Source organism: Salmo salar, chromosome ssa11, assembly GCF_905237065.1.
Source record: "Salmo salar chromosome ssa11, Ssal_v3.1, whole genome shotgun sequence".
Classification (NCBI taxonomy): domain Eukaryota; kingdom Metazoa; phylum Chordata; class Actinopteri; order Salmoniformes; family Salmonidae; genus Salmo; species Salmo salar.
The window spans coordinates 104,272,632-104,289,692 of NC_059452.1; the positions used below are offsets into that span (position 1 = coordinate 104,272,632).

Consider the following 17,061-nt stretch of genomic DNA (forward strand, 5'->3'; position numbering starts at 1 on the left):
TAAAATGAATGAGTGGAACATTTATTTTGCTCTTTTCGGCAGCATGAATATGGCTGAAAGGGGGGGGAAAATACTACCCAGGAAATACTACCGAGGCATGCAGATGTGAAAAATAATGTATTGAATGACCAAGAGAAAATCCCCAACAAAGAAAACACCATTAATAAGAATACAAACAGAGCTGTGCGGTACTTCGAGGGCTGGTTAGAAGATAACAACAAACAAAAGTTGTCGACGTCAGAAATGTCACTAAGGAAGAGTTTAACATCCTTCTCCGACAGTTTTATGGAAATGTAAGAAATGGGAATGGGGAGCGGTACAGTATAATTAGCTCAGCCGGTTTCTAAATGACCCACCCATCGGTCGCAGCTGGTGCATTATGAAGGACACTGAATTTACCACCTCCAATCCTGTATTTCTGGGTAACATCAAAACAGCTAAGATATCACAAACAGCCACCCTCCTCCCATCACCGATAAGGACAAGGCCCAGGCTCTGAATCCCGGTAGACCAAGGGGTCTGGTCTAGAAAGTGTGGTTCGACCTCCAGTTACAGCTGTGTCGAAGAGGAGAACAGACAAACCAAAGCCCAACTCATTGCTTGTAAAAAAATAACCAAGAAAACACTGAAAACCAAGAAAACACTGCAGCACCATCAACACAGCTAAAAGCTGAAGCAAAGCAGCAATAGTAGTATCACAGACTCGGACAGATATTTCCACCAATGCACCATCCAGGGGAATGTACAGATAAAATGTGACAATAAGTAGATGTAGCTATCTCAGCTGTGGAGGATAACAAAAGATAATGTTTGGTTTAATTTATTAACATCAGTTCAAATTGATGTTATGGATTGTATTTCTTTTGTCTGAACAGTGTCCTGACAAGAGAGCACATTTTCTCTGCCAGGCAAAATTGTGCATCATTAGGTCATTGTTATGGTTGTATCCAAAGAAATCTAACTAGAAAACAGCTACTTTGTTGTTATTCTGGCTGCACTGTTTGACATGAGTGTAAGTTAGCCATAGTTGGCTAGCTAGCACGCTAGCCAGTATGGACTAGCTAGCTAGCTAGCACGCTAGCCAGTATGGACTAGCTAGCTAGCTAGCACGCTAGCCAGTATGGACTAGCTAGCTAGCTAGCACGCTAGCCAGTATGGGCTAGCTAGCTAGCTAGCACGCTAGCCAGTATGGGCTAGCTAGCTAGCTAGCACGCTAGCCAGTATGGGCTAGCTAGCTAGCTAGCACGCTAGCCAGTATGGGCTAGCTAGCACGCACGCTAGCCAGTATGGGCTAGCTAGCACGCACGCTAGCCAGTATGGGCTAGCTAGCACGCACGCTAGCCAGTATGGGCTAGCTAGCACGCTAGCCAGTATGGGCTAGCTAGCACGCTAGCCAGTATGGGCTAGCTAGCACGCTAGCCAGTATGGGCTAGCTAGCACGCTAGCCAGTATGGGCTAGCTAGCACGCTAGCCAGTATGGGCTAGCTAGCACGCTAGCCAGTATGGACTAGCTAGCACGCTAGCCAGTATGGACTAGCTAGCACGCTAGCCAGTATGGACTAGCTAGTAAGCTAGCCAGTATGGACTAGCTAGCACGCTAGCCAGTATGGACTAGCTAGTAAGCTAGCCAGTATGGACTAGCTAGTAAGCTAGCCAGTATGGACTAGCTAGTAAGCTAGCCAGTATGGACTAGCTAGTAAGCTAGCCAGTATGGACTAGCTAGTAAGCTAGCCAGTATGGACTAGCTAGTAAGCTAGCCAGTATGGCAATGGAACATTTAGATTGTGTCTCTGGCAGCCGAACCGATAGAACGAACGACCAGCCGGCATGGGTAGCAACCCTAGATTTTAGATCAGGACTCTTGTGGAAGGATGAAATAGTATGAATAAATTCCTCAAAATAACGTTTAATGAAAATATGTCAATCATTTTTTGAATATGTTGGTAACCCGTTGTGTAAAGGTGATAATGCCAGAGAAGCCGGTGTTTTGGGGCCTAACGAGACCCGTGCCAATCAATATATCCTCCAAACACCGGCTTCTCGGGCATTATGACTTACATAGAGGACTGGAGATAATATATTATACAGGAGGATTCGTGGATAAAGAGAGAAAAGGAGAGATCATGAAAGAGAGGAAAAACAAGAGAAGTCCCTGATCATGACAGTCCTCTATAGATACAAGGCCCTTGTAAGGCCCATCCATCCATCCATCCATCCATCCATCTCTATGTAGTCCTGTCCGTCCGTGGTCCACTGTAGTGGATAGTAAGGGTTTGGGGGGGGGGGGGGGTCTCTCCTGGGCTGCCCTGTCTCCTGTGGCTCCCTCCCTCATGGTTCCTCAAGCCAGGAGGGTTTGTCGGCCCCTGGGGGCCTCAGCTTGATGTTGAACTGCTTCAGGGTCTGCTCTAACTGCTGCTGGTTCCCAGCAAAGTAGGCTGAGACGGCATTATGGAAGAGGAGCAGCTGTTTATGCATCACCTTTACCTAGATACATAAGATAGATGAGAGAGATGAGAGAGAGAGAGAGAGAGAGAGAGAGAGAGAGAGAGAGAGGAGCGAGAGAGAGAGAGAGGAAGGAGCGAGAGAGAGAGAGAGGAAGGAGCGAGAGAGAGAGGAAGGAGCGAGAGAGAGAGAGGAAGGAGCGAGAGAGAGAGAGGAAGGAGCGAGAGAGAGAGAGGAAGGAGCGAGAGAGAGAGAGGAAGGAGCGAGAGAGAGAGAGGAAGGAGCGAGAGAGAGAGGAAGGAGCGAGAGAGAGAGGAAGGAGCGAGAGAGAGAGGAAGGAGCGAGAGAGAGAGAGGAAGGAGCGAGAGAGAGAGGAAGGAGCGAGAGAGAGAGAGGAAGGAGCGAGAGAGAGAGGAAGGAGCGAGAGAGAGAGAGAAGCAGGAAGCAGAGAGAGCAAGAGAGAGAGAGGAAGAAGCGAGCGAGAGAGAGGCGAGAGAGGAGAAAGGAGCGAGAGAGAGCGGGATCAATACACTGATACGCAAAGAGAGATACAGACAGACAGGCCTCTGTGTCTGAGTGCTCGTGTCATTGCCTGTCTGTGTGTGTGTGTGTGTGTGTGTGTGTGTGTGTGTGTGTGTACTTGTCTAGAGGTGTGTTGGAGGGATGGAATAAGAGGAGAACAACAAAAGCAAAGAGGAACAAGGAAGTGTATCCTACCTTGTTTTCATCCAGGAAGTTGAGTTTGATAGTGACGTCAGAGCGAAGGCGTTCATATTTGTCCTTGTGGATCTGGTACTGCTCCTGGGCTGTATCTATACGGGCCATGTTCACCACATCCCTGGGACCAACACTTAACTCCTCTAGGTCTGCCCTGTACGCATCAAACTCCAACCTGAGAGAGAGAGAGAGAGACATAACAAGCTATAACCCATCATACTCAACTCTGCTAAATCTACCCTGAGGGGTGCACTATAAAGCAGGATCAATGAGTTAGCCAGCTAACTTTGATTAACACCCTGAGGGGTGCACTATAAAGCAGGATCAATGAGTTAGCCAGCTAACTTTGGTTAACACCCTGAGGGGTGCACTATAAAGCAGGATCAATGAGTTAGCCAGCTAACTTTGGTTAACACCCTGAGGGGTGCACTACAAAGCAGGATCAATGAGTTAGCCAGCTAACTTTGATTAACACCCGAAGTTAGTTATACAAGGCAGTAGTGCCCACCTTCGCCCGAACCCTAAAGGACATCGCTCTCAAACGCAGCCCCAACACCTCACACAGGAGCAACAGATCAATAGACACCCCGCCCAGACCTATCCCGCCCCCCTCCCCGAACCTACACATAGAGGACTCACTCTCCCAGACCTATGGGACCCCCCCCTCCCCAAACCTACACATAGAGGACTCACTCTCCCAGAACTATTCCCCCCCCTCCCCGAACCTACACATAGAGGACTCACTCTCCCAGACCTATTCCCCCCGAACCTACACATAGAGGACTCACTCTCCCAGACCTATTCCCCCCCTCCCCGAACCTACACATAGAGGACTCACTCTCCCAGACCTATGGGACCCCCCCGAACCTACACATAGAGGACTCACTCTCCCAGACCTATTCCCCCCCTCCCGAACCTACACATAGAGGACTCACTCTCCCAGACCTATTCCCCCCCTCCCCGAACCTACACATAGAGGACTCACTCTCCCAGACCTATTCCCCCCCCTCCCGAACCTACACATAGAGGACTCACTCTCCCAGACCTATTCCCCCCGAACCTACACATAGAGGACTCACTCTCCCAGACCTATTCCCCCCCGAACCTACACATAGAGGACTCACTCTCCCAGACCTATTCCCCCCGAACCTACACATAGAGGACTCACTCTCCCAGACCTATTCCCCCCCGAACCTACACATAGAGGACTCACTCTCCCAGACCTATTCCCCCCCGAACCTACACATAGAGGACTCACTCTCCCAGACCTATTCCCCCCCCTCCCGAACCTACACATAGAGGACTCACTCTCCCAGACCTATTCCCCCCGAACCTACACATAGAGGACTCACTCTCCCAGACCTATTCCCCCCGAACCTACACACAGAGGACTCACTCTCCCAGACCTATTCCCCCCGAACCTACACATAGAGGACTCACTCTCCCAGACCTATGGGACCCCCCCCCGAACCTACACATAGAGGACTCACTCTCCCAGACCTATTCCCCCCCCTCCCCGAACCTACACATAGAGGACTCACTCTCCCAGACCTATTCCCCCCTCCCCGAACCTACACATAGAGGACTCACTCTCCCAGAACTATTCCCCCCGAACCTACACATAGAGGACTCACTCTCCCAGACCTATTCCCCCCCCGAACCTACACATAGAGGACTCACTCTCCCAGACCTATTCCCCCCCTCCCCGAACCTACACATAGAGGACTCACTCTCCCAGACCTATTCCCCCCCTCCCGAACCTACACATAGAGGACTCACTCTCCCAGACCTATTCCCCCCCTCCCCGAACCTACACATAGAGGACTCACTCTCCCAGACCTATGGGACCCCCCCGAACCTACACATAGAGGACTCACTCTCCCAGAACTATTCCCCCCCGAACCTACACATAGAGGACTCACTCTCCCAGACCTATTCCCCCCCGAACCTACACATAGAGGACTCACTCTCCCAGACCTATTCCCCCCCCAAACCTACACATAGAGGACTCACTCTCCCAGACCTATTCCCCCCCCTCCCCGAACCTACACATAGAGGACTCACTCTCCCAGACCTATTCCCCCCCTCCCCGAACCTACACATAGAGGACTCACTCTCCCAGACCTATTCCCCCCCTCCCGAACCTACACATAGAGGACTCACTCTCCCAGAACTATTCCCCCCGAACCTACACATAGAGGACTCACTCTCCCAGACCTATTCCCCCCGAACCTACACATAGAGGACTCACTCTCCCAGACCTATTCCCCCCGAACCTACACATAGAGGACTCACTCTCCCAGACCTATGGGACCCCCCCGAACCTACACATAGAGGACTCACTCTCCCAGACCTATTCCCCCCCCGAACCTACACATAGAGGACTCACTCTCCCAGACCTATTCCCCCCCGAACCTACACATAGAGGACTCACTCTCCCAGACCTATTCCCCCCCGAACCTACACATAGAGGACTCACTCTCCCAGACCTATTCCCCCCCCGAACCTACACATAGAGGACTCACTCTCCCAGACCTATTCCCCCCCGAACCTACACATAGAGGACTCACTCTCCCAGACCCATTCCCCCCCGAACCTACACATAGAGGACTCACTCTCCCAGACCTATTCCCCCCTCCCCGAACCTACACATAGAGGACTCACTCTCCCAGACCTATTCCCCCCCCTCCCGAACCTACACATAGAGGACTCACTCTCCCAGACCTATTCCCCCCCCCTCCCCAAACCTACACATAGAGGACTCACTCTCCCAGACCTATTCCCCCCACCCCCGAACCTACACATAGAGGACTCACTCTCCCAGACCTATTCCCCCCCGAACCTACACACAGAGGACTCACTCTCCCAGACCTATTCCCCCCCCGAACCTACACAGAGGACTCACTCTCCCAGACCTATTCCCCCCCCGAACCTACACATAGAGGACTCACTCTCCCAGACCTATTCCCCCCCTCCCGAACCTACACATAGAGGACTCACTCTCCCAGACCTATTCCCCCCCTCCCCAAACCTACACATAGAGGACTCACTCTCCCAGACCTATTCCCCCCCGAACCTACACACAGAGGACTCACTCTCCCAGACCTATTCCCCCCCGAACCTACACATAGAGGACTCACTCTCCCAGACCTATTCCCCCCCGAACCTACACATAGAGGACTCACTCTCCCAGACCTATTCCCCCCCGAACCTACACAGAGGACTCACTCTCCCAGACCTATTCCCCCCCGAACCTACACATAGAGGACTCACTCTCCCAGACCTATTCCCCCCGAACCTACACATAGAGGACTCACTCTCCCAGACCTATTCCCCCCCGAACCTACACATAGAGGACTCACTCTCCCAGACCTATTCCCCCCCTCCCCGAACCTACACATAGAGGACTCACTCTCCCAGACCTATTCCCCCCCTCCCCGAACCTACACATAGAGGACTCACTCTCCCAGACCTATTCCCCCCCCGAACCTACACATAGAGGACTCACTCTCCCAGACCTATTGGACCCCCCCCGAACCTACACATAGAGGACTCACTCTCCCAGACCTATTCCCCCCCGAACCTACACATAGAGGACTCACTCTCCCAGACCTATTCCCCCCCCTCCCGAACCTACACATAGAGGACTCACTCTCCCAGACCTATTCCCCCCCTCCCCAAACCTACACATAGAGGACTCACTCTCCCAGACCTATTCCCCCCCTCCCGAACCTACACATAGAGGACTCACTCTCCCAGACCTATTCCCCCCCCCCGAACCTACACATAGAGGACTCACTCTCCCAGACCTATTCCCCCCCCGAACCTACACATAGAGGACTCACTCTCCCAGACCTATTCCCCCCCCCCCGAACCTACACATAGAGGACTCACTCTCCCAGACCTATTCCCCCCCTCCCGAACCTACACATAGAGGACTCACTCTCCCAGACCTATTCCCCCCCCTCCCGAACCTACACATAGAGGACTCACTCTCCCAGACCTATTCCCCCCCTCCCGAACCTACACATAGAGGACTCACTCTCCCAGACCTATTCCCCCCCCCGAACCTACACATAGAGGACTCACTCTCCCAGACCTATTCCCCCCCCGAACCTACACATAGAGGACTCACTCTCCCAGACCTATTCCCCCCCTCCCCGAACCTACACATAGAGGACTCACTCTCCCAGAACTATTCCCCCCCGAACCTACACATAGAGGACTCACTCTCCCAGACCTATTCCCCCCTCCCCGAACCTACACATAGAGGACTCACTCTCCCAGACCTATTCCCCCCCTCCCCGAACCTACACATAGAGGACTCACTCTCCCAGACCTATTCCCCCCCTCCCCGAACCTACACATAGAGGACTCACTCTCCCAGACCTATTCCCCCCGCCCCGAACCTACACATAGAGGACTCACTCTCCCAGACCTATTCCCCCCCCCGAACCTACACATAGAGGACTCACTCTCCCAGACCTATTCCCCCCTCCCGAACCTACACATAGAGGACTCACTCTCCCAGACCTATTCCCCCCCTCCCCGAACCTACACATAGAGGACTCACTCTCCCAGACCTATTCCCCCCCTCCCCGAACCTACACATAGAGGACTCACTCTCCCAGACCTATTCCCCCCCCCGAACCTACACATAGAGGACTCACTCTCCCAGACCTATTCCCCCTCCCCAAACCTACACATAGAGGACTCACTCTCCCAGACCTATTCCCCCCCCCCAAACCTACACAGAGGACTCACTCTCCCAGACCTATTCCCCCCCCCGAACCTACACATAGAGGACTCACTCTCCCAGACCTATTCCCCCCGAACCTACACATAGAGGACTCACTCTCCCAGACCTATTCCCCCCGAACCTACACAGAGGACTCACTCTCCCAGACCTATTCCCCCCCGAACCTACACATAGAGGACTCACTCTCCCAGACCTATTCCCCCCCGAACCTACACATAGAGGACTCACTCTCCCAGACCTATTCCCCCCGAACCTACACATAGAGGACTCACTCTCCCAGACCTATTCCCCCCTCCCGAACCTACACATAGAGGACTCACTCTCCCAGACCTATTCCCCCCTCCCCGAACCTACACATAGAGGACTCACTCTCCCAGACCTATTCCCCCCCGAACCTACACATAGAGGACTCACTCTCCCAGACCTATTGGACCCCCCCCGAACCTACACATAGAGGACTCACTCTCCCAGACCTATTCCCCCCCGAACCTACACATAGAGGACTCACTCTCCCAGACCTATTCCCCCCCTCCCCGAACCTACACATAGAGGACTCACTCTCCCAGACCTATTCCCCCCCCTCCCCAAACCTACACATAGAGGACTCACTCTCCCAGACCTATTCCCCCCCTCCCCGAACCTACACATAGAGGACTCACTCTCCCAGACCTATTCCCCCCCCGAACCTACACATAGAGGACTCACTCTCCCAGACCTATTCCCCCCCGAACCTACACATAGAGGACTCACTCTCCCAGACCTATTCCCCCCCTCCCCGAACCTACACATAGAGGACTCACTCTCCCAGACCTATTCCCCCCCTCCCGAACCTACACATAGAGGACTCACTCTCCCAGACCTATTCCCCCCCTCCCGAACCTACACATAGAGGACTCACTCTCCCAGACCTATGGGACCCCCCCGAACCTACACATAGAGGACTCACTCTCCCAGAACTATTCCCCCCCGAACCTACACATAGAGGACTCACTCTCCCAGACCTATTCCCCCCCCTCCCGAACCTACACATAGAGGACTCACTCTCCCAGACCTATTCCCCCCCTCCCCGAACCTACACATAGAGGACTCACTCTCCCAGACCTATTCCCCCCCCGAACCTACACATAGAGGACTCACTCTCCCAGACCTATTCCCCCCCGAACCTACACATAGAGGACTCACTCTCCCAGACCTATTCCCCCCTCCCCGAACCTACACATAGAGGACTCACTCTCCCAGACCTATTCCCCCCGAACCTACACATAGAGGACTCACTCTCCCAGACCTATTCCCCCCCGAACCTACACATAGAGGACTCACTCTCCCAGACCTATTCCCCCCCCTCCCCGAACCTACACATAGAGGACTCACTCTCCCAGAACTATTCCCCCCCGAACCTACACATAGAGGACTCACTCTCCCAGACCTATTCCCCCCCTCCCGAACCTACACATAGAGGACTCACTCTCCCAGACCTATTCCCCCCTCCCCGAACCTACACATAGAGGACTCACTCTCCCAGACCTATTCCCCCCCCTCCCCGAACCTACACATAGAGGACTCACTCTCCCAGACCTATTCCCCCCCCTCCCCGAACCTACACATAGAGGACTCACTCTCCCAGAACTATTCCCCCCCGAACCTACACATAGAGGACTCACTCTCCCAGACCTATTCCCCCCCTCCCCGAACCTACACATAGAGGACTCACTCTCCCAGACCTATTCCCCCCCTCCCGAACCTACACATAGAGGACTCACTCTCCCAGACCTATTCCCCCCCTCCCCGAACCTACACATAGAGGACTCACTCTCCCAGACCTATTCCCCCCGAACCTACACATAGAGGACTCACTCTCCCAGACCTATGGGACCCCCCCGAACCTACACATAGAGGACTCACTCTCCCAGACCTATTCCCCCCCTCCCCGAACCTACACATAGAGGACTCACTCTCCCAGACCTATTCCCCCCCTCCCCAAACCTACACATAGAGGACTCACTCTCCCAGACCTATTCCCCCCCCTCCCCGAACCTACACATAGAGGACTCACTCTCCCAGACCTATTCCCCCCCCTCCCGAACCTACACATAGAGGACTCACTCTCCCAGACCTATTCCCCCCCGAACCTACACATAGAGGACTCACTCTCCCAGACCTATTCCCCCCCTCCCCAAACCTACACATAGAGGACTCACTCTCCCAGACCTATTCCCCCCCGAACCTACACATAGAGGACTCACGCTGAGAGGACCTTCATCCAGACCACAACACCACCAATTCAACCACGCACACACCCCATTTAGGCCCCCTCAGATCAGACCTATGCCCCTCCTGCCCACCCCATGCCCCCCACTCCCGCAAAGAGGGCCTCAACCTGGAAGATACACATACGCCCAGGCCGTGAGCGGGCAAACAGGCCCAACGCCCACTCTTACACTAGCCCAAGCCAATGGCATGTACCAGATGCTCAGCAGGCTCTGCTCACACTTACTGACCTGAGGCCAAACCACACGACCGACAACATTGGACACTTTATGGAACACAAAGCCTTCCCTATCTCATCCTGGAATAACCGAGTCCGAGGCCTGAGGTAATCTGCCTTTGGCCTAAAGAGCAGGAACCTTGACTTCCCCAAAGTAATTAGAAATACAGACATTGTCATCCTACAAGAAACATGGTATAAAGGAGACGGACCCACTGGTTGCCCTCTAGGTTACAGAGAGCTGGTAGTCCCATCCACCAAACTACCAGGTGTGAAACAGGGAAGAGACTCAGGGAGTATGTTCATTTGGAATAGAGCAGACCTAACTCACTATTAAATTAATCAAAACAGGAACATTTTACATTTGGTTACAAATTTCCCGTGAATGTGTGATCACGCTCTCTGCAGCCGATGTGAGTAAGACATTTAAACAGGTCAACATTCACAAGGCCGCAGAACCAGGCAGATTACCAGGACGTGTACTGCGAGCATGCGCTGACCAACTGGCAAGTGTCTTCACTGACATTTTCAACCTCTCCCTGTGTGAGTCTGTAATACCAACATGTTTCAAGCAGACCACCATAGTGCCTGTCACCAAGAACACAAAGGTAACCTGCCTAAATGACTACCGACCCATAGCACTCACGTCTGTAGCCATGAAGTGCTTTGAAAGGCTGGTCATGGCTCACATCAACACCATTATCCCAGAAACCCTAGACCCACTCCAATTTGCATACCGCCCAAACAGATCCACAGATGATGCAATCTCTATTGCACTCCACACTGCCCTTTCCCACCTGGACAAAAGGAACACCTATGTGAGAATAATATTCATTGACTACAGCTCAGTGTTCAACACCATAGTGCCCTCAAAGCTCATCAATAAGCTAAGGATCCTGGGACTAAACATCTCCCTCTGCAGCTGGATCCTGGACTTCCTGACGGGCTGCCCCCAGGTGGTAAGGATAAGTAACAACACATCTGCCAAACTGATCCTCAACACAGGGGCCCCTCAGGGGTGGGTGCTCAGTCCCCTCCTGTACTCCCTATTCACTCATAATTGCACGGCCAGGCACGACTTCAACACCATTATTAAGTTGGCCGATGACACAGCCTATGGGAAGGATGTCAGAGACCTGGCCGTGTGGTGCCAGGGCAACAACCTCTCCCTCAACGTGATCAAGACAAAGGAGATGATTGTGGATTACAGGAAAAGGAGGACCTTGCACGCCCCCATTCTCATCAACTGGGCTGTAGTGGAGCAGGTTGAGCGCTTCAAGCTCCTTGGTGTCCACTTCACCACCAAACTAACATGGTCCAAGCACACCAAGACAGTCGTGAAGAGGGCACGACAAAACCTATTCCCCATCAGGAGACTGAAAATATTTGGCATGGGTCCTCAGATCCTCAAAAAGGTTCTACAGCTGTACTATCAAGAGCATCCTGACTGGTTGCATCACTGCCTGATATGGCAACTACTCGGCCTCCACAGAGGGTAGTGCGAGCGGCCCAGTACATCACTGGGGCCAAGCTTCCTGCCATCCAGGACCTCTATACCAGGCGGTGTCAGAGGAAGGCCCTAAAAATTGTCAAAGACTAGCCGCCCTAGTCATAGACTGTTCTCTCTGCTACCACACGACAAGCGGTACCGGAGCGCAAAGTCTAGGTCCAAGAGGCTTCTAAACACCTTCTACCCCCAAGCCATAAGACTCCTGAACACCTAATCAAATGGCTACTGTCGTGTCTCTGACTGATTACATTACAAGCTATTTTATCAAATCGATTACCTAACGTTAGATTGCTTATGTGATTGAATTAAACCCTGCAACAATTAACTCGTTAATAACCTGGGGCACCACGGAAGAGTGTTTATAGAGCTGCTGTCTTCCGAATAAACTCTTAAAGATATGGTCTTTTATATCAATAGCAGTCAATTATTAATCGTCACCTTATTCAGTCTCATCTGAACGGCGTAAAATTCTTGGTTATCGTCATAAACCCTGGCTAACAAGTTGAATCAGCAATACAAAAATTGGCGTCATTATTTATTTACTAAACACCTAAATAATCACAGAATTACATATACACAGGATGGATCATACATGGATTACTAATCATGTCATAAAAGAAAAAGTCCCTAGCGGACAAAACCAATATGATGGCTGGTTACACAAAGAAAGGGTGTTGGGTTTGAATGAAAGAGAGGGAAGACTGAGGGACAAAGGGGATTGGGTGTCTATTGGCCCTTGAGAAGCTATGCTACCGTAAATACAGAATCTTATGCATTCTAATAACCGCCCATTCGGAAAAGGAAAACGCAAAATATATATTTACTCTGAGCTGCGCTTTGATAGATGGGGTCGAAGATGGAAGACTAGTTTGCCCAGCAGAGATCACCATTGTCCCTTTGAAGAATCTTTCTGGTCATAGTGTTGTAGAGTGGACACGTTGAAGTACCCTGTCGTTCTCATAGGAGATTGTCTGTCCTTTCCCAGGCCACGTACGTTTACAGCTGCAGCTGATAATTCGACTTCTAGGATGCATCACTTCTTCTTTAGTGGATAAGAGTTCAAAGTTCATACCATTTTGCCATAATCAGCTCGTGCTGTATTCTTGCTGGTCTCGTAGAAATTCATCCTTCCAGCGTGGTGATCGTCACCCCCACGTGATCTGGTCTCATGTAAATGTTATGTAGAGTGGATATTCAACCATTTGCAACCATAGCTCACGCTGAGGTTTGCTTAGTCTGACCTGAATTGGGTCACGGGGGCTTTTATACTGGAGAAGAGAAGGGCGTGTTTCATCCCTCTCCAACCAATGTCTGTTCACTTGGGCGTGGCAACTGAGCATAGTTTACTTATGAAAACAATTCTCTCATTTAGAAGGCTAAAATTACATTTAATCTTTTCACAAATAGTTTCATATTTAAACATTTAAATTGCACAACAATTCCATGTGAATCTGAATGTGTAGACTTTCCAAGGCACAATTTATGTTGTCTTGTCATCAGTAATAATGTCCCAGACAACAACTGATCTGACATCATATTCTTTAAGTACCAACAGATACTTTCAACTGGTTGGATTACAGAAATATTGTTCCATTACCAACCTTTTGATGTTACCATACTCTATGTTAACAAAGGGCTTTCCAAGAGTCCATTCTGTAGAGTGGAGAGAAAAAGAGGGAAAGGTATTTATGGGGGGGGGGGTCATAAACCTCACCCAACAGGGCAACGTCATGACACTACCCAGACTATTTGCTTTGCATTGCCCCCCCCCCCCTTTTATACTGCTGCTACTCTCTGTTGTTATCATCTATGCATAGTCATTTTAATAACTCTACCAACATGTACATATTACCTCAACTAACCGGTACCCACTGTACATAGTCTCACCATTGTTATTTTACTGCTCTTACTTGTTACGTTAATTTCTTATTATCTTTACTGTATTGTTGGTTGAGGCTTGCATTTCACTGTAAGGTTGCAGTATTCGGCGCATGTGACAAAACATTTGATTTTGATTTGATATTCAAAAGGAAATTATATTAACTGAGAAAAATGTCCTCCGGTGTGGTACCTATATTCCCCCGAAGAAAATTAACAAAGACAAAATGGTTTGATGAAGAATGCAAAAACCTAAGAAAGAAATTGAGAAACCTCTCTAACCAAAAACATAGAGACCCAGAAAACCTGAGTCTACGCCTTCACTATGGTGAATCACTAAAACAATACAGACATGCACTACGGAAAAAGAAGGAACAGCACATCAGAAATCAGCTCCATGTAATTGAAGAAACGATAGAATCTAACCACTGTCATGACATTGGCCTGTGGGTAAGGTTTATGACCCCCCCTCCATAAATACCTTTCTCCCTTCCCCTCTCTCTCTGACCCTACTGAAGGACTGCTGAATAGCCTGTGTTAAATATAGAGAGTCTGGGAACATCAAACAAATGGGGAAAGGAACCATATTTTGGTAATAAAACCAGTTGGAAATATGCTTTGGAACGTAATGAGTGTGGATGTCAGTTCGGTTGTCATCTGAGACATTATGACTGATGACAGGACGACATAAACTGTACCTGGGAAAGTATACACCCTCTAGTTATCAGAGTCACATGGAATTGTTATACAATTTAAATGTTTGATATTGAAATTGTTTGTTAGGAGATTAAATGTAATTTTAGCTTCCAAATGAGAGAATTGGGTTTTCATAAGGAAAGTGCCCTGCTTGATCAGTGGCCCACCCCTGTGAAGAGACAGGGGTTATAAACGATGAAACACATCATTCCCCCTCTCCACTATATAAGCCTTTGACGAAAAGATAACCACATTGTTCCAGTACGTAAGGTCTGCAGCCTCTACGTTAGAAGGACACACATGTCAAGTACAAAACTAAGCCAACCTCGGCGTGAGCTTTGGTGGCGAATGGTATGAACTTTGAGCTTATTCACTATAGAAGTGATACTTCCTAGCCGTTGAGTTAGCAGCGGCCGCTGTAGACGTGGGCTAGGAAAGGACGGACGACGGATCCAGTCTAACAACCACAGACGAAGATACCACCACGTATCCACTTTACCACCATTGACATTCTTCCGATGACAGGAAGATCTGTTGGCCAACCCGGCCAGCATCTACGACCAATCTACCGAAGCGCAGCTCAGAGTAAATATTTATTGCATTTTACTTTTCCAAATGGGCGGTAATTTAGAATGCATAAGATAATGTATTTACGATAGCATAGCTGCTGTTTCTTTATTCCTAAGTCTTCCCGCTCTTCATTCAAGCCCAACCCCCTTTCCTTTGTGTAACCAGCCATCATACAGGTTCCGTCCACCAGGGACGTTTTCTGTATGACATCATTTGTATTCTGTGTATTTGTAATTCTGTGTGATTAGTTTAGGTATTTAGTAAATAAATAATTAAACCCAATTTTGTATTGCTGATTCAACTTGTTAGCCAGGGATCGTGGAGATAGCCAAGAATTTACAACTTTCTTTATGAGACTGAAAATAAGATAAGGGTTAATATTGACTGCTATCGATGTAAAATATAAATAGGTCTTTAAGAGTTTATTCGGAAGATAACGGCTCTATAAACACTCTTCCGCGGTGTCCCGACTTTCTAGTTAATTACATTTACATGATTAGCTTCATCAGGTAATATTAATTACAGAGAAAGAATTTTATAGGTTAGCATGTCATATCACTTAATCCGGCATAGCCAAAGACACGACACCACTTCTGGGAAAATTGGAAAAGACTAAACAAACAACATGAAGAGTTATCTATCCACAATGGAGATGTGTGGGTAAACCACTTCTCCAATCTTTTTGTCTCTATAACAAAGAACAAACAGCAAAAACATATACATGATCAAATACAAATCTTAGAATCAACTATTAGAGACTACCAGAACCCACTGGATTCTCCAATTACACTGAATGAACTACAGGATAAAATACAAACCCTCCAACCCAAAAAGGCCTGTGGTGTTGATGGTATCCTCAATGAAATGATAAAATATAAAGACAACAAATTCCAATTGGCCATACTTAAACTCCTTAACACAATCCTCAGCTCTGGCATCTTCCCCAATATCTGGAACCTAGGACTGATCACCCCAATCCACAAAAGTGGAGTCAAATTTGACCCCAATAACTACCGTGGGATATGCATCAACAGCAACCTGGGGAAAATCCTCTGCATTATCATTAACAGCAGACTCATACATTTTCTCAGTGAAAAGAATATACTGAGCAAATGTCAAATTTGCTTTTTACCAAATTATCATACGACAGACCACGTATTCACCTTGCACACCATAATTGACAAACAAACAAACCAAAACAAAAGGCAAAGTCTTCTCATGCTTTGTTGATTTCAAAAAAAGACTTCAACTCAATTTGGCATGAGGGTCTGCTATACAAATTGATGGAAAGTGGTGTTGGGGAAAAACATACAATATTATAAAATCCATGTACACAAACAAGTGTGCGGTTAAAATAGACAAAAAAAACGCATTTCTTTCCACAGGGCCGTGGGGTGAGACAGGGATGCAGCTTAAGCCCCACCCTCTTCAACATATATATCAACGAATTGGCGAGGGCACTAGAACAGTCTGCAGCACCCGCCTCACCCTACTAGAATCTGAAGTCAAATGTCTACTGTTTGCTGATGATCTGGTGCTTCTGTCACCAACCAAGGAGGGCCTACAGCAGCACCTAGATCTTCTGCACAGATTCTGCCAGGCCTGGGCCCTGACAGTAAATCTCAGTAAGACAAAAATAATGGTGTTCCAAAAAAGGTCCAGTCGCCAGGACCACAAATACAAATTCCATCTAGACACCGTTGCCCTAGAGCACACAAAAAACGACACATACCTTGGCCTAAACATCAGCACCACAGGTAACTTCCACAAAGCTGTGAACGATCTGAGACAAGGCAAGAAGGGCCTTCTATGCCATCAAAAGGAACATAAAATTTGACATACCAATTAGGATCTGGCTAAAAATAATTGAAACAGTTATAGAACCCATTGCTCTTTATGGTTGTGAGGTCTGGGGTCCGCTCACCAACCAATAATTCACAAAATGGGACAAACACTAAATTGAGACTCTGCATGCAGAATTCTGCAAAAATATCCTCCGCGTAC

The 17,061-nt window shown here is 49.3% G+C and overlaps 1 protein-coding gene across 10 annotated transcripts in view; it reads right to left on the reverse strand.

Annotated features, from left to right (window-relative positions):
* Nucleotides 1-17,061, reverse strand: part of arfip2b (ADP-ribosylation factor interacting protein 2b) — a 59,553-nt gene continuing 42,492 nt past the window's right edge. For all 10 annotated transcript variants that reach the window (XM_014129789.2, XM_014129787.2, XM_014129788.2 and 7 more), the window contains 2 exons: nucleotides 3,160-3,334; nucleotides 1-2,484 (listed from right to left, as the gene is read on the reverse strand). In XM_014129789.2, coding sequence (XP_013985264.1) covers nucleotides 2,329-2,484; nucleotides 3,160-3,334 — 331 coding nt within the window. In that variant the 3' untranslated portion in view covers nucleotides 1-2,328. The remainder of the gene's footprint in view (nucleotides 2,485-3,159; nucleotides 3,335-17,061) is intronic.